Source organism: Phycodurus eques, chromosome 19 (genome assembly GCF_024500275.1).
Source record: "Phycodurus eques isolate BA_2022a chromosome 19, UOR_Pequ_1.1, whole genome shotgun sequence".
In the NCBI taxonomy this organism is placed as follows: Eukaryota; Metazoa; Chordata; class Actinopteri; order Syngnathiformes; family Syngnathidae; genus Phycodurus; species Phycodurus eques.
In genome coordinates this window covers 8,741,083-8,767,057 of record NC_084543.1, presented here as the reverse complement: position 1 = coordinate 8,767,057, position 25,975 = coordinate 8,741,083, and the positions used below count along the sequence as shown (strand labels likewise).

The following is a 25,975-nucleotide window of genomic DNA, read 5'->3' as shown; positions in this document are numbered from 1 at the left end:
GCTTGAAACCTCTTTTTTTTAGGAATTGTTCAATATTTGCCAAATTGACAAATCTTATTGTGAATTGAGTTCGCTGCCACCAGAAAGCGCTCATATCTCAAGTTTGCGCTCGCAAGTCAAAGCAAAAAAAAATTAAGTCAAATGACGATTTGTGTCTGAATTTAATTAGTAATTTTAAAAGAGCACATTTTGTTTCATAATTTATACAACCTTTGTTTTGGATGTCATTAAATTGAGAAGGTGTACCTAATGGTGTGGCAGGTGATTGTAGACAGTCAAAATTCATGTTTAATTTGGAAGCGGGCATATTGTAGACAGTTGACTTTTTAATGTTTGTATATAAATAAAATAAACCTAGGCCACTATTCCTGCTTCACTACTTGCAAATTCAGCAAATCGTGTTTTTTTTTCTGTGGCACTTATCCCCAGCCAATCACTGAAAACTCACCTAGACCCAAAAATGCCACCAAATGCCGCCAAAGTTCTGTCGAGATGGGAAAACAGTACAGTAATTGCTGTCATGGAAGTATGTTCAAGTGATACGTCTTGGCTAAGAAACAAACCTTTAGATGTTGGCAGTTTCCGTCGTGTGTGCAACTGTATGAACAGCTCTTGTGCATTTTTATTGAAATAAAACAATTTGTAACTCTTTATTTGTAAGAGTAGTAATGTACTATGAGTTTGAAATTATATGAAACCATTTTGGAATTATGGTGTGTGATATATTTACAGTAAACTATTAGACAATGATACATTTTATATGGAGGGAGTCAATTACTCACGTTTTTAGGAAGTAAAGTATGAATACTTTGTCACTGTAGATTCTGTACTTGAGCATTTATTTTTACAATGACATTTTACTGACTGCATTGAAAAAAAGATACCTGTACTTTCTACTCCTTACTTTGTCAAAATGGACTTGTTACTTACTTCAACCTCCGCAGATGACGGCCCTAATAAAAAGACTAATTAGAGAGTCAACCATGGTTGAGGTCTTGATCAACTGAGAGCTTGGGGACTTATAAGGTGGAAAGAAATGGGGACAGCACCGATGTGGAGAAGGTTAGCGTTGTGTGGAGAAACGTGAACCAAGTACTGATTTCAACTCCTACTTAAGTCAAAGTAAAAAAGTGCAGATTTTGAAATGCACTTAAGGACAAAGAAATTAATTTTTACTTGTCAATTGTATACAAACGTACTATACCCATTTTGATAACGTGGCGCAACTAACAAAGAACAAGTTCTCTACGCACAAAATAGTTTCCTTCTTTTCTAAACTTTATTTTATATAAAGCTCGTACTGGAAATAAAATAAATTAACTGGACACAATATTGAAACGTGTTCCCGTAACTTTCGTAAGTTGACTAACAAAAATGCCAAGTTAGAATACACCTGACTTGGATGTGTATTCTTGGAACGTCAAACAGTTTTCTCAAATAAGGCTGTGCATGGGGCTTGCTTCTCCGAATCTGTTGCTGTCGTCAGTGCGGTTGCCATTTCCTCTCTATCCAATATTCTATTAATTTTTTAATTCGCTTTGTGACCTATGGCGGTTGAAAAAAGTAACAAACCTATTTTGACAAACTAATCAATAGAAAGTAAAGATACATTTTGAAATGTAAGGAGTAAAAGTAAAAATGTATTTAAAAAAGAAGTTATCAAAACGGCTATTGTACAGTATATAATTGGCAGTGAACATGCATTTTTGCTTTTGAACTTAATTACATTTCAGAGTCTGTACAAAGGACTTATACTTCAATGACTTGAGTTGAAGAACATTTTAAAATGTATTTATTTCTACATCTGTGGGAGTACATTTGACACCTTTGTTAAACTCACCCAGGAAGAAGGAGGAGAAGGAGAAGGAGGAGCAGAAGCAGAACAATCAGCAAACGAAGAAGAAGCAAACGAAGAAGAAGGTGGTACATGGAGGCGGAAGTGGCTCCGCGAATGGCGGATGTGGACGTGGCATACCGTTGCAGCAGTTCCGCTGAATTTCCGCTTCTCATTCCAAGAAGGGATTAGCGAGAGACAACCGGGGACGACATCCATTTTTTTAGCCCCCGTCGCTAAACCGATTTATGCTTTACCACGAGCAGAGCGACGTCTTACCATTCACAACACTTTAGAGGTAGGTTTTGATAAGGAAAAAAATGGTGTAACGTGAGCGTGACAGCCACGTCCGGCCTTTTTTTTGGGCCATGTTAGCGTGCTAAAGCTAATTAGCATCGGCCAAATAAGCTACGGTGTAAGCAAATGGGTGTCACTTAGCTTTAGCTAGGATGCTAAAGTGCTAGTTTAGTGCTTGGGCAGTGGAATGCTCACAGCTGATTGAAACGCCGTTGTCATGAGCCACTTGGCCGGCTAGCGCAAGTTAGCCCCCCAAATCCATCACTTTGAACTTTTGTTCAGTCTTCACTGTTGCACTTTTTACGCCGGTTGGCGCCCGTAAACGTGTTGTGTGTTATCTTGTGTTTTGTTTGTTGTGGCTTCGATTCTGTCATGTTACCTAGGCTGGCGAGCTAGCTGTAATGCGGCAGTGAAGCTAGCACCCTGCTCGCCCTCGATAGCGTTTCCATTTAATTTCAACAATGTGCTTACTTCATCAGCCACTTGAACGTTGTAATATGGCTCAATACAATATGTATGTATATATATGTATATGTGTTTTTATTATTTTTGTTTGTTTTAGCACACAGCTTATTGTCTCATATGTAGTTCACTCGCTTATAGGTCCCGACACTCTAAAAAAGCAACAGCGATTGTGTTTTTCGTCGTAGTTGAATTATTCAAAACCCCGCTCGTTTATCCCGTGTTTGTCCTGATAGGTGATACACTCTTAAGTTTGTCCTCCAGTTATCGTGCCTAAACGTCGTCACTCGAGGTGATTAACGTTGGATATACTGCAATGAACATAAGGTTACACATTGTTACGTTCCTGGTAATTGACCATTTAAAGTTAGAATAAACAGATACAAGTAGTATTTCTGTATGAAAGTTCTCCTGTGTGTCTTAAAAAGCATCTGTAGTTAATATATTTGGTTAAAGAAAGTTTGGTTTAGTAGTAGTTAGTACGCCTGGCTCACAGTGGTTCGAGTCTTAGCCCGTTCTCCTGTACAGTTTTCTCCCGGTTATCCAGCTTCCAGAATGTTAGGTTCATTGAAGTCTATGCTGCATCGGGTTAAATGGTTGTTTATCAATATGTGCCCAGCAATTGACTGGCGAACAGTCGGGTGTTGCCCACTTCTTTCCCAAAGTCACCTGGAACTTATAAGCAGTATAGAACATGGATGGATCGTTCCAAAACACTGCTTCAATTACAAATCCTCATGATTTGAAAGTCAGCATGTCAATTTGAACGTCATGTACTGTATTTTGAAGTAGGGTATGTGAATAATATTTTTTGATGCATCATCTGTGAGGAGTAATGCCCTAAATGTCATTCCAAACTATTGGCGCTAATGAAATGTAAACGATGTTCATTTGGACCACTCCACCATTTCCACTTCAACACTTTTGTATGATTAAACACACTGCAGCATAACATAATGCCACCATGCTTTTGTTTGGCCAACCACTTTGCCTGGAAATGTGAATGACGTGCAGTTAAGCGTGTATGTGTGTTCGAGTCAAAACAAATAAAGGTGTGAACTTGTAAATATTAGCATCATATGCTAATGCAATTTGGAGGTAGTCGAACGGTGTCATGTCATAACTGCTGTCTATTTAGTACCAAATGGTTGATGGTGATGTCCCCTGTCGTCTAGATTTAGGGATGAACTGAAGATGAATGTAAACCAGCATACTCCCATGGCCTCTCCCTATGGCCAGCCTCCGCCTGGTTACGGGCAGCCCACCTTTGCACCCCTGGACAGTGGGTACCCGCCTCCGTACGCACCTTACAATGACCCCGCGTCAGCCTACCAGCCTGGAGTGCCACCGCAAGGTAAAATACGACAGATGCCTGGCTCGGTCTGATATTTTTGCGAATAAGTATTTGGATAAAAATAATCAATGAGCTAATGGAATTATGAGGAAAATAGTTATTTCATGACGAAAAAGTCCCTTATTTATTTTTTTTAAAATGTGTGCATACGTTTTGGGGAAAATAATTTTAAAATGAAAATGATGTGAAAAATCACATTTCAGTGAGGAGGAAATTTGTAATTTTACATGTAAAAAAATACAATAAATTACGAGCAAAAGCTATTAGTTTTTCACTTCTTTTGCTTGCTTTGTAATTTTCTGTGAAAAGTTGTCATTTTATGATGCATGGTCATAATTTTATTTTCACACTAGTTACCCTGTTCCTGTGTCTCTAATCACACTAATGAAAATCTGAGCTGCATTCACATGGCTTTATACTTCAACCCTGTTTTGTCCTCCCGCCATTGCTTACTTTTTCTCAGTCTTTCGTCTTTTGTTTTTCAGGTTATTCATCTTTTACCTCCTTCCCCTCTAAGTCTGCGCCAGCCAACCCTATCTCAGAGCTCTCCTCTCCTCTTGACCTAGGTAACGCCCTCCTCTCACTCTTCTCACTTTGCTTTCATCCAATCCTCACTTTACCTGCCGGTGTACGTTTTTCCCGTCCCTTGCTGCACTATAGCAGACTTAGAAAAGTTTTATTTTTTTAATGGCGAATTGAATTTCTATCCGTCTTTCAGGTCACGGCAGGGCTCCTCCCACTTCCGGGCCACCGCCTGTATCGGCTCCTCAAGCGTATAGTCAGTATGGTGTTCATCATCAGAGCGACATGCAGAATGGACCGCCGCCTATGACACAGGCGTCCCCAAGGTACTGGAGAAGATCCTGTTCTCTGGTTTCTATAGTCATTACGATAAGCGGTGATAATGTGTTAATGATTATAATGTTTTGTGTTGTTTCCAGGCCTGTTGCATCCCAGTCGTTCAACCAAGGAGCGGTTAATCTGCCAGGGCCGCTCACCTCCTACCCCCAACACTATGGACCCCCGCCCACGATGCAACACGTCACGAGTCACATGAGTGGCATGCACATTAACTCCGGACCGCCCAACTCCGCTGTGCCCGGATACGGTATTAACGCTAATCTGGGCATCCAACAACACTGCAGCTCAGCCTATCTTGGTGGATCTGTGTAATTTGGCTTGCATGCAAAGAAAACTGAATGACGTTTTCATACATGGGCAGTTCACAAAAAGATTTACTCGGTTGTGTAATTTCACACTTGTTGGGTGGGCATGAAAAAAATAATTAAGTAAAATTTCAAAATATTACAAGAAATAAGGTAACTTAATGAAGAAAATATGAGGGGAAAGCCATAATTCTTTCTTTTTTTGGGGCGTCTGTTTTTTTCTCGCTCCCCAATTTTTATATATATTTTTTTAAAGAAAGTAAAGAGTAATTTTAGTAGAACAATAATGATGAGTAATAAATTGTAATTTTTCAAGCATAATTTATTTTTTCTTTTAGAATAAAACATAAATGTTTACCAAATCCTAATTACAGAGAGAAAGTCTTCATTTTACCTGCATGAAGTAATGTTTTGTGGGAGGGAAAAGCGAAAATATGAAAGGGAAGATGAAACTGTGTGAATGTTTAATTTTTGTATACGTGTGAGTCATTTTTCCAAGAACAAACATGAGAAAAGGTTGATTTTTCAACAAAGTTGTAATTACATAAGCATAAAAGTATACCCAGTCAAAAAAGTGGTAATTTTAAGATAAAAAGTGAAAATATACTGGGGAAAAAAGTGATTTGTATGAAAGGAAAAATCACCATTTTGTGAAAAGTAAAAAAAAAAAAAAGTTTTGATTGACACAATGTTGCTGTTTCTCTCCTCAGCACCGCCGCACAGCTCCCAGCCTCCCGTCAGCACTTCCTTCTCAGCCTCACCTGCCGCCTCCTACACTCAAGCTCTGCCCCCTGCGTCGTCTGCTCCCAGCCAGGCACCACCCGCTGCTTCTCACCAGTACTACGGGGGCCCCCCTCCACCCTCCCAGCCGCCATTCAATTCCTCTCTCCCTGCTACCTCTCAACAACCGTTCATCTCTCCTGCTCCTCCTCCGCCATCGAGTCAGCCATCCTTTCCTCCTCCTCCTTCGTATTCGGGTCCTCCGCCGGCTCAGGCTCCCTCCCCGTTGATGTCGCAGCCTCAGCAGTCCTTCGCCCCCAGTCAGCCCGCCTTCTCCTCAGCGCCTCAAGATTACTACCCTCCAAGAGCGCCTCCTCCCACCTCCTCTCAGTATCCTCCTCCTCCGACGTCAACTCCCTCCGGGCAGTACCCAGGTGCCTTTCCACCTCAGCAGCAACCCACTTTCCCCTCGGGTCCCCTTCCTCCAAGACCCCAGATGCCCCTCGCGTCCATGTCTCAGAGAAACCACTTACATCCAGGACCACAGGGCCCGCCAGGCCCTCGTGGATCCCTGCAGCAGCAGCAGATGCCCCCACCCCAGCCTGGAATGCCGGGAGGGTACCCTCCCCAGCAGAATGGTGAGTGCCAGACATATTTTAGGGGTAGTTTTTTTGTGTGAGTGTGTGTGTGTGTGTGCGTGACAGAGAGAGAGTGCGTGCATGTGTGTTTAACGGAGAGAAAGAATGTGTTGGACGGGGATAGAAAGTGAGATGAAGAGACAATGTGATGGCGAGAGAAAGTGTGACAGAAAGAGAGAGTGTGACACAGAATGTGTGTGTGTGTGTGTGTGAGACGGATAATAGTGTGTGTATATTCTGTGTGAGTGACAGATGTAGACTGTTTATGTGAGCGAGAAAGTGTTTTTAGAGTTTGTTTGCATGACTGTGTGTATGAGAGAATATGCGAATGTGTGTGTAAACGAGAGAAAGCGACTGTGTGCACGCATCAGAGCGTGCATATGAGAGATTACACAGTATATATACTTTATTTTAAAAATATATTGATTAGACATTTATTACGGGCAGGACTTTTTCCCCTAATCTATGAATCTTTTTGGGTAGTTGTGTAGCAGCGTTTCCTCTTGATTGATCAGTATAAACCACAGCTGTACGAATGCCATGCCTGCAAGTACACTTGTTTATTGCAGTAAACATGTTAATGGCAACACTCGTTAGTATCGTCATAGTGAAGATAATTACAGCAGCCTTTTATTTCCTGAGGTTTGACTAGCCTTGGCGCTTATTTTGGGGGGGAGGGAACTACAGTTTACATTTTTATTGTACTCTACTGCTTATCTGCTTTCTGTTTTCCCCTGTACAGGTGCATTTGGGCAGGTAGGAGGGCCTCAGCCCGGCTACACGGGCCCTTGTCCCGGGCAACCGAATTACGGCGCTCCGGCACCAGGCCCTGCCCCACCTGCACAGAAAAGATTGGATCCGGACGCCATTCCTAGTCCAGTAAGAAGCCACAAAACACGTTTTGACATCCACGCAAACTCTCTTGCTAGTGTATTATTTTTCTCTACTTGTGCATGATTGACAGTCGCAGTAATTTGTAAACATTTTTACTGACTAATTTCTGTCTGAATAATAACATCTTACAGCATCTCTCTATTGTTTCACACTGCTGCTCCTTTTTGTTGTTGTTGTGGTGTTGATTAATTGTTGTCCTGTCTTGCACAATGTTGCCGGACACACTTTTTGAATGTAAAGCAAGCGTCTGACATGCCAGCCGTGCAGAAATCAAGACATAGAATAGACCCAGACGCTATTCCCAGCCCAGTAAGTGTCCTCGTGTGGCTCTTGTCATACTGCTGGCTTTCCAAACGCATCCCAACCACCGCTAGACCTTTCACCGTCACTGAAAAGCCACTGTTTGTTTATGTTTTGGAGCTTGTGGTTTTCACAAATCCCTTGTTTTTAGGGTCTGATCAGTGTTCTCCCACCCTCACCTACATAGTTTCCATTCGCTGCATGTTAGGCTTGGCTTGCATGCCCGCAGGACTCACCCGCTTTCCTGGGGATTCAATTTTGTTTGTCACGTCAACATCCTTCAATGGTGTGTGTTTGGAAGCTGAGTGAGCGAGAGTGAAAATGTGAGAGAGCGTGCGTGTCAGGATGACAGGGAGAGAATGAATGAGTTGAGAGAAGCAGAATGTGTTTGCAAGAGCGACACTTGTATGTGAAAGTGGGTGTAAGAGTCTGAAAGAGTGAGACTGTTTTTATGTATGAGGGAGAGACTTAGACAGTGAAAGCGAGAGAATGGGGAAGAGGAAGTGTAAGAGAAGGGGAATGTGAGAGAGCATGTGTGAGGCAGTAAGTGAGTGGGTTTGTGTATGAGGGATTGAGTAAGAGTAAAGCCTGCTGCCCAATTGGACCGGATCACTGTAAAAAAATGACAGTGGGCGATTCACCCCTGCACATTGAGCAATTGGATAGCAGGATGCGCTGAACAGCGAGCCTGTATAAGCGTTTGATGCTGCACATGCAGTATATTGTACTTTATCACATTTATTAAACCGTAAAAAGATTAATAGTGAAGGAAGAAGCGGGTTGCTAAACGAATGGACTTTTGCGAGAATAAAAGTGAGTGTGTGCATATTTTAAAAGAGGCTCACTGGCTTCCATTCATTTCAATGAACCCTGCACGGTACGTATCCTGCTCGCATTTTGGTCACAAACTTTGCTTTTTCATCCACAGGCACATTGTAAATATAATTTAGTATTGTTGTAAAATGCAATTGATTCTTAATATAATGTATTTATATGGCTTGAGGGCGGTGCGCCGGCGTTTACTGTGAGTGAGAGCTTATGTGCATTTTTATTGGGTAGTTGCTACATCGTGCAACTGCGATTCAAATTTTGAATTGCGCCAAAACCAGTGGCCGACTGATCGGCCACTCATGAAAATAGTTGCCAAATCCCACACACTGCACGCAACAGTTCAGTCAGGTTCGGCCGGATCGCTCGCTGTGCGGCAACCTAAAGAGAGCGAGTGTGTGTGTGAAAGACAAAAGTCTGTAAGAGAGTCTTTGTGTGTGTGTGTGTGTGTGTGTGTGTGAGTGTGAGTGAAAGCTTGTGTTTTGGTGGCATGTTTGTTCAAAGTTGTGTTTCACGTGTTGTTTCACCTTTGTGTCCATCTTGTAGATACAAGTAATCGAGGATGACAAGGCCAATAGCACAGAGCTTTTCAGCACAGGCGTCAGGGGTCAAGCGCCACCACTGGTCACCACCGACTTCCACATCAAAGACCAAGGTGAGACCACCATCATCCCCAAAGCTTGTTGTCACTCAACGATGTCAGCCATTATATTCACATTTGTGTGTTTGTAGGGAATGCCAGCCCCAGGTTCATCCGCTGTACAGCCTACAACATGCCCTGCACGGCAGACATGGCCAAGCAGTCTCAGGTGCCACTGGCCGCTGTCATCAAGCCCCTTGCTACGCTGCCACCGGATGAGGTCAGCCATCCCCCCTCCTCTATCCATGCTTACTAATTGGGTATGGTCAGGAGTGGGAGTCACTGTTTTTTTGTTTTTTGTTTTTGCCTGTAAAAAAAGTGTGTATGTGGTTGTGAGAATGAGCTTCTGCGCGCAAGCAAGACTGTGTATGTTTGTGTGCATGCGTGTGAGAGTGTGCCTGCAAGACTGTGTGTCTGTGCATCAGTGTATGTATGTGTGTGCATGCTATGAGTGTCTGAGTGCGTGTGTGAGTGAAGTTGAATGTGTGTGTTTGAGAGAATGTGTCTGAACAAGTGAGTGTATTGTGAGAGGGAGAGTATGAGGAAAAAATGAGCGAATTTGTGAGGATTTTCAAAATAAATTCAATCGGACTTTTATTTTGTGCTATGAAAACACTCTTTCTGCAATGAAACCTCTTCATGTACACTTGTATGATTCTATGTAGACACCTCCATACCTGGTGGACCACGGGGAAGGAGGTCCCATCCGTTGCAACCGCTGTAAGGCCTACATGTGTCCGTACATGCAATTCATCGAGGGAGGACGCCGCTTTCAGTGCGGATTTTGCTCTTGCGTCACAGAAGGTGAGTTTGTGTATGTTATTGCTTTTAGTGCAACCGTTTTATGTTCTTTGTGTGTGCGTGTCCATGTCCGTGTCCAGTTCCTCCTCATTACTTCCAGCATCTGGACCACACTGGGAAGAGAATAGACTTCTACGACAGACCGGAGCTTTCGCTGGGCAGCTACGAGATCCTGGCCACTGTCGACTACTGTAAAGTGAGTCTTACGGCCTCCTAAAATACTTTACAAGTCACTCACATGGCTTTTTTTTGTTTTTGTTTTTTTGTTTGTTTTTAGAACAACAAGATTCCTCAGCCTCCGGCCTTTATCTTCCTTATCGACGTGTCCTACAATGCTATCAAGAGCGGCATGGTCGGCATTGTCTGCCAGGAACTCAAGACACTCCTGGACCACCTGCCCACGTAGGTGCTCGTGGAACAAAGAAAAGCTTGGAATATAGTGAACCATCGCTCTTCGCAGGTGTTAGGGACCAAGCGAAGATCAATAATTTGTGAATAAAGGACGCCACTCCCTAAAAAAATCTATATACAATGGTAACTTGACTTACGAGTGACCCAACTCACGAGTTTTTCAAGTTACAAGCCATTGCTTGGTCGTTTTCTTTTAAATTGAACTGAAAAACAATCTATTAGTGGCGGTCAAATGTGTGTGTGTATATATGTGTGTAATTTTCTCAAACTGTACCGCTTTAAAGTTTAGTTAAATACTATTTACTTATTTACTACTAATATTTAAACCCTAAATATACCACAGACTATGATCCTAAAATTGTAATATTTTAAAATCATCTTGCAGCTTGGCCCTTTAACACAAATTACAGATAATTTTGAAAAAAATGCTTTGTCAGTGCGATGGCGCAGGCATGTATGTCACCGTTTCGCAAACCGATAAAAATAATTACTTTCCTATTAGCAGTTTTACTATGTTTTTGAATGTGGTGCATAGAAGCTCCTTTCTTAAATACATACACTACAGCCACAAAACCCTTTTGACATCTAAATTAAAGATGAGAGAAAAAAGAAATGTTATTTCAGCGTGTAACAAAAACATTTTTAACTCCGATAGGCCAAATATCTATTTAGCAGCGGTTCACTGTATTAAAGTTTCACTCACATTACATTGTTCTCCTCTCCAGAGAGAACTCGGACTCAGTGGTGCGGGTGGGCTTCGTCACTTACAATAAGGTGCTGCACTTCTACAACGTTAAGTCCAGCCTAGCCCAGCCTCAGATGCTGGTGGTGTCGGACATCTCAGAAATGTTCGTGCCGCTCCTGGACGGTTTCCTCGTCAACATCGGAGAGAGCCGGCAGGTCATCGAGAGGTGGGCAAAATTGCACAAATCAGAATCAGAATCATCTTTATTTGCCAAGTATGTCCAAAACACACAAGGAATTTGTCTCCGGTAGTTGGAGCCGCTCTATGTCTAGTTTCCATCGGGCGATACAGTTCACTGTACGGTTTACATGTGGAAATTCAGATTTAATGGAAAAGGAAGGCCTCACAGGAAACTAGAGGACATCTTTCTTCTTGACCTGGAATCGTTTTAGCACACTTTTGGACTTCTGACATTGGAAATAGATGATTTGCATACTGGGCAATCTTTGCTGCTTGGTCCTGACATCGCTTAATAGGGTGTGATGATTCGTTTTAACAACGATTCAATTTGTATCATGATTCGTGGTTGCTGATTCGATTCAAGGGCGATATTGTTTCATATACCAACAATATGAGCTGAAAAGATTCTGTGGCTTGAAATCAAATCAGTTACTTTTTAGCCAAAAATTCAACCAGTTTGACTGTGAAATAAATACCTGGCTACTGGACAGTGCAGGTGAAATTCCTAAATTCCTGTTGTTTCTTGTAAGGGAATTAGGTAAAATTACTTGTGGTCATTAAGTCAATAGATTTTCCTGATCATCTTGTATTGCTTTTGCAATAAAGCAAAAGGGAAAACAGCAACTTGTTAACAGTTCAGTTTTGATTTTACCTGTTCAGCCAGTTTTATTTTTCCTCAAAAAGAGATGTTTAATTTGTGTTAGAATTATGAGGGGGTCCTGGACCCAAAATGTTTGAGAATCCCTGTTCTAGACACTCAAAATACTAATGGCTAGAAATTAAGCACCATGAGGAAAAGCTTTTGGGTATAGTGTTAATAATACATGGATCGCTAGTGAGCAAGTGAACAAACCTGCTCGTTGTAATGCAACGAGGCCTGAAAACAGCATCAACTAGTTGACGTCTGTCGTTCTCATCTTTTCCCGACAAAGTTCCTCCTCGTACACTGCTATTGTTTTTTCAAAAGCTACAAATATTTCTTCGACAGCCGCACTTGGTTGCCCATTCAGCAACACTCTTAGCATTTCTACATTACACATTTTCACACGATAATCACATCCTTCAATGCTCACACTTGGTCTCTGCTTAGTGATGTGTTGATTACAAAGGCATCTATGTCAGCGACGAGCAAGCTAAGCTTGCTTAACCCTTTTAAAACGACAGGGATCACCGGTGACACCGCGGCACGTGTATTTCAAATTACCGTGACTCCTCGCTACTTAGTGCAAAAACTGCCCCTGAAAGCTGTGAAACTAATGAATATATTTATTATGGTGCTAAAAGGCTTCAACACTCACCCCGGGGCAAGTCACACATACACACCCATATAAAGTCTACAATGCGTAATTCCAATGTGTTATTTCCTTGTATGGTTACAATCAATTGATTACTTTTTAAAGTGATTTTAAATCAATATATTTCAAGATCGATGTAGTCGGAGTGTAGGAACATAAATCAATGCATTGCTGTAGTGGATGAATCATTGCACCCCTAGAGCTTAAACATTGCAAGCACATAAAGGTCCAATTCGTTCAAACATTCTCAATGTTTTGCAGTTTGTTGGACCACATCCCAGAGATGTTCGCAGACACCCGAGAGACTGAGACAGTCTTTGGACCTGTCATACAGGCCGGACTGGAGGCACTCAAGGTAAGTTACGCAAGTCCAGGCTCGGGGTTCTGTGTTGTGAGGTGGTTAAACTGCATAATGTTCCTCAGGCGGCAGACTGTGCGGGGAAGCTGTTCGTGTTCCACACCTCGCTGCCCATTGCTGAGGCTCCTGGCAAACTCAAGAACAGAGAAGACAAGAAGCTGATTGGCACTGATAAGGAAAAGGTAATGGGTTCGATATTTCCCTGAGATACAATCCATATGTTGTGCCCTGCGACTGACTGGCGACCAGTTCAGGGTGTAGTCCGCCTTTCGCCCGAAGTCAGCTGGGATAGGCTCCAGCGCCCCGCGACCCTAACCAGGATAAGCGGTGTTGAAAATGGATGGATGGACAATGCATATGTATGTCGCCCCCTATTGGCTACAGCTAGTGTAGCACCACAGTCATCTGGTGAACAAACACTTCAATTTTCTAATTCCCAAATATGCCATACAAATGGGTGGATGACAACCATCCATCCAGCACACATAAATGTTTCGATCTTTACGGCAATGCCGTGATATCATTGCAGTTTTTTCTTTGGATTTATTGTGGGTGGAAAAGTCAAGACAACATTCAGACGTTAGTCCTCCACTGTAGGCTTTGAGCAGTGTCGAGAATGCAGCCATCCGTGGGTGCTGGAGCGGTGACAGCTGGCGCCCGCCTTGGTCCCCCACTCTGGCTGCTGGTGGGGGCTGTGGGGCTCCCCTGTCACGCCTCGGGCCTTCCTCCTCCTCTTCTCTCTGTTCCTAGCGTGCTGTGGGGCTTGCTGTGGGGTTTTCGTCGCTGCCTGGTTTGGGGGATGGAGGTCTACCTCCCACACTGGGGCGGGTAGTGGATGCTGTCTGGAATGGGGGGCTCGGTGCTGCGGGCTGGTTAGGGCGGCGGCCCTCTTCGTCTGTGGTTCTCCTGCCTGATGGGCCTGACCTGCAGGAGCCATGTCTCTTAATCACTCACCTAGGACACACTCACACCACTCACTGTATATATTTTTCTCACAAGTCACATCAGGGTCCCTGGGGGGCTGGTATGGGGTCGGGAGGGTTCGGGTGTCGACGGACTGCCCTGGGTCCCTCAGTGTGGGACCTGTCCCGTCTGGCGGACTGCTCTCGGGAGGAGTCCTGGTCCCGATTCCGCTTCTCGATTGATTGGGTAGGATCCTCAGCCACCGTGGTGCAGGCACAGCAATTACAGGACACCTCTGTCAGTCATTGTGCATGTGAAATGGTGTCAATTCACTTGCATGTGTCCGCAGACACACACCCCTGGGACTTTTTCGCTGGGTGTGGGGCCACTCACTTTTCACTTATACAAATACCCAAGCAATTCGCATATTCAGGAGTTATCCCCTCACTCACACTCTGGTCCTATCGACTTGTATGATTTACATAGTCACTCCCACCACACTTCAGTTGTACAGCCGGGTTCACGACCCTTCTCCTGCATGCTTCTTCTCCTGTCCTTGTCCAGCCCTATCGTGTCCTGTCCTTTCCTCACGGGGTGTAAAACTACTGCCCCATACAACACTCAAAGCTAATGTTTCATTGTTCTAGACATACAATGATTTACTTTTCTCGTCTTGTTTACAATTAATGCTTTGTCTTTTGTCTTCTTTTCTCACTCCCCTCTAGAAACTTTATGTTCAACTGATCAACTCTGATTCTAAATAAATAGCCATAATACCAAGAAACCACAGTGGCATCTTAAAAACTCCACTGTGACACAGTAAAACTGTTCCGACCTAAAAGGGATGCAGATATCCTCCTTTCTGCTTGACCTAACAAACGAACAGGACAAAAAAAAAGACATTGCAGCCATCTAACAAGGACACGTAAATGTTACAATCGGCACTTTTTTCAGTCAGTAAGAGCAATCTCCAGATCCGATGCAACTATATGTCGACTGACACGTAAACGCCACATTCTTCTTGGCATGGTCGTTTTTGCCTTAGACACTGAATTTGGACTTTGTATATGACGTTTGCTGTCCATTTCAGTCTCTGTTTCAGCCTCAAGTGGGTTTCTACAACACACTGGCCAAAGAGTGTGTGGCGCAGGGGTGCTGCGTGGACCTCTTTCTCTTCCCCAACCAGTTTGTGGATGTGGCCACACTCGCTGTGGTCCCCGTCTCCACCGGAGGCTCCGTCTACAAGTACACCTACTTCCAGGTCTGACATCTTGAAATGTTTCTTCAAACCTTGTAGCATAATTGGCTCCGAAGCAACAGGCTGTGCAAAGGCCCTCGAGGATTTGCTGTTGTTATTCTTTCGACAAATGGATCGCCTTTTTGTGCCCGTTATTCACTGCTTGCAGCTTTAATTTGTAATTGTCATTGTTCCAGCCTCAGTCGGACCAGGAGAGGTTCCTGAACGACCTGCGACGAGACGTTCAGAAGCCGATCGGCTTTGATGCTGTCATGAGGGTTCGAACCAGCACAGGTGAGAGTCTCCGTTGTCCACAAGTCATAGAAAGCCTAAACATGTTCCCCCGCTGTTAACTGGGGAAAGGGACTGAAACCTCCCACGTATAGCCCAAATCAATGCGTGAGTGAGTGATGCCAAAGCAAAACTTTTAATTAAGACAGGGCATTGGCCTGAGCACTAAAACAGCAAATAGGTGAGTTTTTCAGAGAATGACATAAGATAGGCCAACCCCCCCCACCCAAAAAAAAAAAGTTAACAGGTGAATTTGCTAATATGCAGGGGGACATTGTGTTTGACTTTGGTTTCTCCTACTTCCTCAGGAATTCGAGCGACAGACTTCTTTGGCTCGTTCTTTATGAGCAACACCACTGACGTGGAACTGGCTGGACTGGACTCCGACAAGGCGGTCACAGTGGAATTCAAGCACGACGACAAGCTCAGCGAGGAGACCGGGGCGCTCGTGCAGGTCAGTGCGAATTCTTCTGGTGAAGCTGATCATTGTTTCTTTCAGTCTAAAACTCTTTGCTCGCGCCCTCTGCAGTGCGCCGTGTTGTACACCAGCTGCAGTGGCCAAAGGCGCCTCCGTGTCCACAACATGGCCGTCAACTGCTGCTCCCAACTGTCCGACCTTTACCGCAACTGCGAGACGGACACAATCATCAACTTCCTCTCTAAATATGGTGAGGCACACTAGCTAGGATTTTTTTATTTTGTATTTTTTTTTTCCCTACCCATCAGTGATTGTGTATTTTTTCACAGCTTTCCGCGGCATCCTTAACAATCCCACAAAGGCGGTGAGGGACACACTGGTCAACCAGTGCGCTCAGATCCTGGCCTGCTACCGCAAGAACTGTGCCAGTCCCTCGTCGGCTGGTCAGGTACGACCCTAAACGGACCCCGTGAACAATGATACACTACTATCTTTATCGGCACTGTCCTAACATCGTTGAATTTTGCCTTTCAACTTCAACTTATTCTCTTCTTTTACCCAGATAGCTTACCATGCAATTGTATGCCCCCGTTTGTGGCCGCTTTGCAAGCCCACCAAAAATACCAATTACTACTTTCCTATTTGCCATTTGATTACATTTTTTACTCTGATACACAGATACTACTATGTTTCTATCTGTTTACTGTCAAGCAGGCCAGCTAGCAGCTGGTGGTCAACACTAGCTACTCCTCTGCCTAATAAGGTGCTCCTAAATACTCAACATTTTAATTACATCCATGAGTTATTATTCAGCGTCCTTGGCTCCCTTGAAAGGCCTGGTATAAATCTAAGCTGTTATTAAACATCAAGCCCCCACATGCAATACATAAACATTTTATTGCTACTCGGAACAGGGTCTTCAAAAATGGGAGCCACGTGCTGCTTCACCCTGACACCACAGTTCTTGTTTTTTTGGTTGTTTGTTTTTTCCAGTTGATCCTCCCCGAGTGCATGAAGCTGCTGCCCGTCTACCTGAACTGCGTGCTTAAGAGTGACGTGCTGCTCCCCGCTGCCGACGTGTCGCTGGACGACCGGGCGTACTTGCGACAACTCATCAGCTGCATGGACGTGTCTGAGACGCACGTCTTCTTCTACCCACGCCTGCTCCCGCTGGTATGCCCCCGCAAACCCCTTCATCACTCAACATCCTTTAAACCATCGGTGAACAAACTATTGTGCTCAATGACCACATTTGATTTTTAAAACCGACCATGGGAGAGGTGATTGGTAGAGGAAAATATATGTTATGAAATATTCACTCATTTTTAAATTGTAGTATTTAGAATTGATTAACCAATTACTTAATAAAAGGAATACAGAAATGTCAAATGTATACTGCATATAAAATTGCTTATTGTTTTTTAAATTTTATCTAGAATAAACTAGGTATTTAATAACATTAAAATAAACATTTAAACATGTATATGTAAAATAGTTTTTACTCTTCTTACTTTATATATTTACAATAAATAAATTAACCAAATAATAAGCTAAATGAGTACAACATAACAAAATGAATGGATTTAAATTCAGCTATTTTAAGAAAAAGCTGCAGTATTAATGCAACAAATGACGCGCTTGATAATGCTCTATGGCCGTAGCGAGACCGAAGTGGGCTGTATCATCCCGCAAGCCATACTTTCCACACCCCTGCCTTAAACTATGACAAAGGTCTAAGCAGGGTGGTCTGGGTGTTTGTTTTTTTACAGATGAAGCTGGAGAGCGGCTCATTGCCAGGGGCGGTGCGGGCGTCAGAGGAGAGGTTATCTAAAGGCGGCGTGTACCTTCTGGAGACGGGCCTGCACCTCTTCCTGTGGGTGGGGGCCAACGCGCAGCAGGAGCTGCTGCTCAACATCTTTGGGACGTCCAGCTTCAGCCAGATTGACGCCACCATGGTGAGAGGATGCTGGTCTAAGCCAGTGTTTTCATCTTGACTGTTTCTCCTCCTCTTTTCACCGCCTGTTGTTGGGTTCCTGTATTATATCATGTGTGTGTATTCACTGTGTTAATGGTAATTTTTCATCATATCTTTTAGACAGTGTCTGCCTGTCTTGGACAATCCTTTCTCACAAAGACTCAGAGAGATGGTTGACTCCTTCAGAGTACAGCGGTCACGATACATGAAGGTAAACATACGCATCCTTGATTATCATTTCTGTATTATATAAGTAGATTTTGGTCCCGAGCATGTCGTACCAATTGGACTTTTATGATTAATCATCCCCAGTTAGGGTGTACAAAAGGTCTCAGAAGGTCATGCCTCAAAAGATGTAAAATGACCACCATTTTGGTATTGGAGTGGCCATTTTGGGGTCGATATAGCGATTTCCACGGCGTCCTTCAAAAACTCAACCTAGAGATTTTGTCTGCACGCTATCCAAATTTACAACCATGTAGACTAAACCAATGAATGGCGGTATATTACAAATCATTTGGGTTTTCACCATTTTGTGTGGCCGGATAATGGCGGTAAAGTTTGTTGAAAACACAACTCGAATAACTGGTTAGGGATGAAAGAGTGCTAAAACCATAGTAAAATCTCAAATGGCTGCACAGTCAGTGCTTTGACTTCTAAAGGCCTCAAGGTCAGAGTCGCAATTTATTATTTATTCTTATTGTTTTTCCTTCATTTTCTTCTCTCATGTGACAGTTGATGGTAGTGAAGCAGGAGGACCGCTCAGAGCTCATCTTCCGACACTTCCTGATGGAGGACAAGAGCGCCAGTGGCGGCGCATCCTACGTGGACTTCCTGTGTCACATGCACAAGGAGATCCGCCAACTCCTCAGCTAGACTCCGCCGAAATCTCCTCCTCTTCCCATCCTTTGTTTCTTTTTTTTTTTTTTTTTTTATAAAACAACTAAACTTCCCACCGTTAACAGAGCGGCCACAGCCTGGCACCTTACATCGTGTGTGTGTGTGTGTGTGTGTGAGGATGTGTGTTGTGGGTTTGAGATAATCTGATGTTAATAGAGCGTCACTCTGCTAAGGAGGAAGAGGAGGAGGGAGAGTGATGTATGTATATACACACACACACACACACACACTGAAGAATAATGTACGCAACAGGACTGGATGTATTGACTAGCACTGACTTAAGGCTGTTTAAAGCACCCTTTCCCATACGTGGCTTTTTATATAGAAGCCCCATCCCGTAATACAGTATAGGAGGTCTCCGTACTAGCAAGACACCAATGGAATCAAATAATGCTGTAACCTGATCTCCTCCCCTCCTCTTTTAATCATTGCCTTATAGCAATCCACCTCCTCTGTATGTATGTGTGTGTCTCTACGTTATATTTAAAAAAAATAATAATCATCAGGATTTAACCCCAACAGCAGTGCCTGTTAGCTTGCAAATGGCCTTTTACCTTTCATGAAATACTTCTATCCAAAAAAACTAAATAAAAAAAACATGATGGTTACTGTTGCTCATTTTGATTGTCACATTGGGTTAATCAGCCATGATGGTTGTTTTCGTCATGTTACCAAAAACAGATTTTTTTGTAAAGGCCTCTGTGTTGCACTGTCCAGGTGTACCTAATGAAGTGTCCTCACTTTTACAGTTCATAATGGTCATTTTTAGTTGTCCCTATTAGTCGATCCTATTATAAGTGTCCCTAATGAAAAGTCCTCACTTGACACATCGAGGCAGCCATTTTTTATTTAATAATGCCACAAAAAAAACTAGCGTTACCTTTTGTAAATGTCCTATGTTAGATCTTATTGAAGTGTACCAACTGAATTGTCCTCACCTGACACAACCGCGATAACATATTTTTCATTTAATAATGCCACCCCCCCAAAAAACTGCACATTTTCGTGAAAGTCCACTGTTAAATCCCATTAGAGGTGTCTCTGCGGGCCGTCTTGCACTGTAATTTCCGCGTGGCATGATTAAAGATGAACCCTGCTGAGCTGTCTGTGTTTATATATACATATATAAATATATAATCTGTACAGAATTCATAGAAAATAAGCCTTTTAATTCAGCTGTGATGGTATTTTTGCTGTCATAAATATAGAAATCATGGCATTTACTAATGAACGGGAGTTAATAATGTCATGACTGACTGACTACATTTGATGAGTGAGTGTGTTTGAGTGTGTGTGTGTGTGTCGGTCCTGGTGAAATTTCTCCCGGGGAACAGAGGGACCATCTAACAAACCCACCAAATTAAAGTCGTCAAAATCACTTTTTGTTCCTTTTTAAAAATGTGTATAATTGTGTTTGAAGCCCTCTGTTCTCTTCTGTTACCTTTGTTGAGCCGCCATCGTCACTGTAATCCTCATTATGTTCCTTTTTGTTTATTATTATTTTTTTCTTTTCCTTTCTCATTGCCTCTTGGGACTGCTAATAAAAATGATTGTTTCAAAAGTGAAATTCAACACTAGTCTCCCCAAGTTAGCTTCATTCGGAAACCTTTCAAGGGCCACCAATTTGAAATGGACGCTTTTCAGACCGTATAGGATAATGGGATCGATTGGGTAGGGGAGTACCCAATCAGCAAGGAAAGAGAATGATAATTGATTTAAATTACAAAGTATATGAATATTTTTTTCAGTCGTTTTAAAAACTAAAAATTGATCAACAAAAAATGTTAACTAATGCATAACACATAACTTGCGGTTTTCAAAGCTCTCAAAGACACTATTTGCACGCATCATTCATTCACTAACGCCACAGTAACACCCTGGTGATGGTAAGCTACTTGTCTCATGGTAGCAAAAATTACATTTAAAGAAGTATTTTTTTTAGTTTTTCTAGTATTTGGTTTGTAATGTCTCTGTTGCCTCAGTAAACCTAAAACATGAATTAAAATCGTCCTTGCATTCCTGAGTTCCAGACGTTTTTTTGCCGAGGCCTGAAAAGAGGTCATTCAAATTTCCCGATCTTACCTATGTCACTAGTGAAGATTACTGCCTTCCCTTGCTGCTCCAGAGACAGCGCGCTCTCACAATTGGGTCTTCTACATGGAGGGAACCAATCAGAGGAAAGGGGTCTTAGCCATATATGGAGAGAGCTTATACAAAACTGGATCAAACAGAAGTAGCTGTCAGAGGGGCATTTGTATGACAAAGCCAATGTGTTTTTTTTTTTTTATTAAATTGACACATATATACTAAGTCCATGTTAGAGAGTAACTCTATGGTGGTCAAAATAGCCAAACTACGGGGCCTTTTTAGGTAAAAATAAAGTCATTTCCTAAAGATTTTTTTATGATAAAAGATGTGAATGTCAAATGCTGTGTATGAGTAGAATAAAGGGTGGTTATTTTCATTCACTTCCATTGAGAAGCTAGAAAAACAAAGAAGCACACGGCCCCATTTCAATGTGTGTGTGATGGTACTATCCTCTTAAATAATGCATCTGGGATAGAATTTCTCTCAAATGAGTCGTACAAACTCGCACTTGGCAGAGGACCCGAGCCTGCTAAGCTGCAGAGACAGGAAATAAAGAAAACACCTTAACCACCCTTACCAGCTCGCTTTAAAAACAACGGCAACAAAAGTGGATTAATTTTGACCCTCCTGGTTTGCAGCTGAGGAAAAAAAAAAAAAGTATTTGTGGTCCATCTGTCAGTTTGTTTCTCTCTGGGATCGTGGTTGACAGGATTTGACTGCACGCCACAGTTGAGGATGTGTGTCCAGTCATTATATTTTTTTTTAAAGGAGAAATCATGCTTTTTTTTTTTTTTTTCTCCAAAATTTAAAAGTTTCCTGCTGTCTTAATATAATTCATGGCATCAAAATATCCCAAGCATCAAGAATTATGGACATATTTTTGCAACATATTTATTGTCGTGGTGAAATTTGATTTGCCTACACACACAAACCAAGAGCCTATAGAGATCCAATTGCATTATGACTGCAACATTTTGTCACCAAGGGAAAAAAGGCAGATCACAAAAGATTTACTTGGTTGTTTAATTGCACATTTGATGGGTGTGCACGCAGTCCAGACACACAACTATTAAAAAATTGAAAAGTCAATTTTCCATAGAAGATGAACAAAATGAAAGCACTTTGTGCTACCTCAGCGGAAAAACCACCGGAGGTCAGCAAAAGCACACATTTCACTGTGTTGGTAAAATCACTCCCAACATTCCAAATGACATTTTCTTCACCGCTTATCCTCATAACACATTTTTCTTTGCTATGTTAATGTAGTCATCCGCTGAGGTTGGGGTATGTGCTTTGCTTAATTTGTTTTTTTTGCTGCAATTGTGACTCTTGAAGAGAGAGAGGAAGCAACGTAGAGAATAGACTGGACAATATGGACAGGTTTTAGGATACGTTCCGCATAGAGAAAGTGAAAATGTGTCCCAATACTTTTTGACCACCAATTTAGTGTAGATGAGAGGCGTCTAAAGGTTGTGGACTTTCTGTGTGGGTAAAATGTGTCCCAATATTTTTGTCCATGTCCTGTAGACAACACTCATAAAAATAATAATAAGTACTGGGACACATGCGTTACACTTTCTGTAGATAGATTGTGTCCTAATACTTTTGTCCATGTCATGTAGACTCCTCACATATAAGTAGGTTGGCTAAAAGCATAGAGCCAAATGTTTTATTTACTATAGCTGGAATATGTCTCAATACTTTTGTCAATTTCTTTAGACCAGGGATTCTTAAACTTTTTGGTTACAACAACAAAGTCATATTTTTTTTAGGGAAAAATAAATGCTGTCATGTTATGAGAATAAAGCACTATTTTCTCAAGAAAAAACAAAGTAATCTTTACAAGAGCAAAGATGTATTTTGTTGGGATGAATTTTTCCAAGATCAAGTCTCAATTTTATATTAAAGTCGAAGTTTAGCAAGGGAAGAAAGTATTTTTTAAATTTTATTTTGTAAATGAATTTCAAAAATACAAATGTATTCACATAGTACACCTTTTATTCCTGAAAATATGTAATTAGCCCATAAAAAGAAAGGGAAAAGAAAATGATGACATTATATTCTCAAAAAATAAGCCTTTTCAAAAACTAAGACTTATGGAACATAAATTGTGGTTTTCCTCACATTTTGGCATTTTGCCAAATATTTTTTCTCTAATAACATAGGTTTAATAACGCATAGTAATTTTATATAAATATAGATATCTAATCAAATGTTTTGTGTGATATTGGTCCAAGTACAAACATCTGTCAAAGCAGTCAATATTTCAAGAAATATGTTACCCAACATTCACTGAAACTAACATGCAGATGCACTGGTACACAAGCAAAAGCACTACTTACTTCTTGAGTCTTCTAATCATCTCTGAACCTTCACTTTTTGTGAGAGGTGAAGTCTGGTTTTATGGGCAATGCCATCTTGGAAATGGGAGTTGGCCCACTGTAGCATTGATAAATCAGGAAAAGTGCTGAGTGCAATCATGATTTGCTCCCTATGTGTCAACTATGGAACTAAAGCTGGATTTTGACCAGTATTTTTTCTAAAATATATGCTTTTGTTCTATTAATTTCTGCACTTTAAACTGACAAAAAAAAAACATTAATGAGCCCACTCTACTTCTCGAATGCTCAATTGGTTTAGTATATTTGCTGTATAGATGTGCTGGTTTCCATATTGTATGTAGGTATACACTTTTCAAAAATGATACATGATGAACATAATTTATTGCAAATTATTTTGCAGACTACCAAGCAATGACTTGCAGACCCCCAAAAATATTGTGATGTGTGTTTACCTTCTCTAGTTGGAATGTGTCCTAATACTTTTGTCCAAGTTCGATTGTCTCACGGGTTCAGCTGCAACGAATAAACAAATAACTTGAATAAATTGATCGCAACTCATTCAACCAATACGCAGATAGCCAGTCAACTCTCCACGCTCATTGACTGACACCCACGGCACTCACCAGGCAATACTCCGCCTTTTAAAGCTATACACACTCAAAGTCACAGTAGAATATGAGGATGGCGACCCCAAGTAAACAAAAATAATACCAGCACCTCACATGCACCTTATTGTCTTTGATAATACAAAATCAACTTTTATCCGATTAATCGATGCGGTAATCGGTAGACTACTCGATTCCAAAAATATCCAACAGCCGCATCCCAGGTTCACGTTCTCTTGGTGAAATATGACTGTTAGATATATTGTAGAAGTTATCATTTATTTGCTTAGCTTGCATTAGTATTATGGACAATGTTTAGAAAGAAAGATGTCTCGCCTTCGAGAAGATGACTCAGCAGGAATCATCTGAGAGAAGGACGTGGCCGGGACGTGGCAGGTGCCATGTTTTCACCTTGAAACCCTACCCTTAGTGTGTTGTGTCTTGTAGCTTAGTACGTTATGTCTTGTAAACTTAGAAACCTCCCTATTTTCAAATAAATGCAGGAGCGACGGGAGAGATTGTTTAGAGCGTGTTGAGAGGCTGTAGCCTGAACAATCTCCCATGCGCCCTCCTCATGAGTAAAATGACCAACGTCTTCATTCCTTTTGTGTTTATTCATTATAATGTTTGGTGAGATAAATCCAACAATGACCCAATGTTTCCGCTTCATTTCGGCATTCTTATAGGGACGTGGACAAAAGTATTGAGATGCATGACAAAAGGATTGACTTGACATGACTTTTTAATTCTTTGCTTCACCCTTGGTCTTATTATGTCTTCCATGTAGTCCATCTCAAGGGGGGGGGAAGAGGCGGGAGCAAAGGAAGCGTGTCATGACTCAGCCCTGTGGCCCTGTCCAACATCTCATCATCATCATCATCATCATGTGGTGATGTAACCCGCGGATGGCGTCGTGGTCACTACTATTAGTCACAATATTATTTTATTTTTACAAACACATAAAAGATGGAGTACTAATAATAACAAAATAAAATGCTGTGTCGATCATGATGCTGTCCTCCGCAAAGATCACTTTGCTTTTCATTTCGACGCCTCTTCTTGTGGCTAATAATAGCCGCGGACCACACGCACACGCACAAACACACACTGGAGGACTTTTGTGATTCATCAAATGATCATTTGCAAAAAACGAAGTGTTATTACTCTTGCTCGTTTTCAAATGTCTCAAACAATGTGCATATGCAATCAGATTATACATGACAATTTGTAGTACTACTGACAAACGATGAGTGTAACTCACACAAACGGTGACGGTATAGAGAAAGTGTGTTAAATAATGTCTGCTACTTCAGTACCACGGACAGCTCCATGACTTTATTGATAGGCCATTGCAGAAAGCATCCTAATGAGGACACTCGTGATAGAAAATGTATGGAAGGGTAAACAAAACCATCACTCTTATTCTGCTTGTCTGTTGACTTTGACTTAGTAGGCATATTTCCTACTTTGTGTCAGTTTTTGAACGCGACGTGAGAGCATCCTGTTTATGTGCCTGCTCAGCAAAAATGCAGATTTACTTTTGGGTTGCTGTCAGTGTGGGAACACACAAAAAAGCTGCAACACCAAAAACTTCAAATATGATTAAGTGGTATCTGCATGCGCGGCAGCATCTTGTGTGTGTGTTGAAGAAAAGAAGGCCAACGCTCTTGCGTGTGTGTGCGCGTGAAGACAAATGAGTCGCGGGCAAAAACGTAGGCTGCTGGCCGCGCTCCTGCCCTCTTTTTCCTACGTACGAACCCTGCCGCCTCGCCTCCTCTTCCTCCACCTCCTCAGCCTCCACACGACGTTACATAACGCTCAACTCCTCAGCCCTTTGTTATCGCACGACGAGCACACACTGCGCGCCTCGGCCGCGCTCAGCGCTGGATGGAGGAAGCCAAAAAGTCTTCTCCAAAAAGCCAAGGGGAGCATATTCGGTAACTAGAGCCAAAAAGGACACCACATGCCTCACTATAAGCCAGTAGAACCATGTGATGTGGAGCACAGAAGACCTCATATTCAGTTTTGGTAGCTAATTTTTTAGAGGGCGAGGGAACCATATTTGGTTCCTTGTGGCAAAATGGATAGAATGGATAGAACTAAATACACTATTAAGCAGTAAAACCAATATTTGGTAACTGGAGACTAAAGGGATACACACATCTCATTATAAAGATGTAAAACCATGTGACATGTATCGTAGGAAGACATTAAATTCCGTTATGTTAGCCTTTTACATAGGGCAAGGGATCCATATTTGCTAACTTGTGCCGAACATGGATGCCACGCTACA

The 25,975-nt window shown here is 42.1% G+C and overlaps 1 protein-coding gene across 1 annotated transcript; it reads left to right on the top strand.

The window, feature by feature from the left end:
* The first annotated feature begins 1,904 nt into the window (after nt 1-1,904).
* sec24c (SEC24 homolog C, COPII coat complex component) lies at nt 1,905-20,219 on the top strand. The gene is made up of 25 exons (XM_061706334.1): nt 1,905-2,132; nt 3,769-3,947; nt 4,433-4,513; nt 4,666-4,795; nt 4,889-5,055; nt 5,824-6,471; nt 7,214-7,350; nt 7,606-7,674; nt 9,040-9,148; nt 9,226-9,353; nt 9,799-9,937; nt 10,015-10,130; nt 10,212-10,336; nt 11,071-11,256; nt 12,827-12,920; nt 12,989-13,105; nt 14,917-15,087; nt 15,261-15,357; nt 15,663-15,808; nt 15,884-16,022; nt 16,102-16,220; nt 16,766-16,945; nt 17,542-17,727; nt 17,872-17,958; nt 18,483-20,219. Exons 2-25 carry the CDS (start codon nt 3,788-3,790, stop codon nt 18,621-18,623), a joined length of 3,672 nt encoding a protein of 1,223 aa, XP_061562318.1. The 5' UTR covers nt 1,905-2,132; nt 3,769-3,787; the 3' UTR covers nt 18,624-20,219.
* Nucleotides 20,220-25,975: the final 5,756 nt, after the last annotated feature.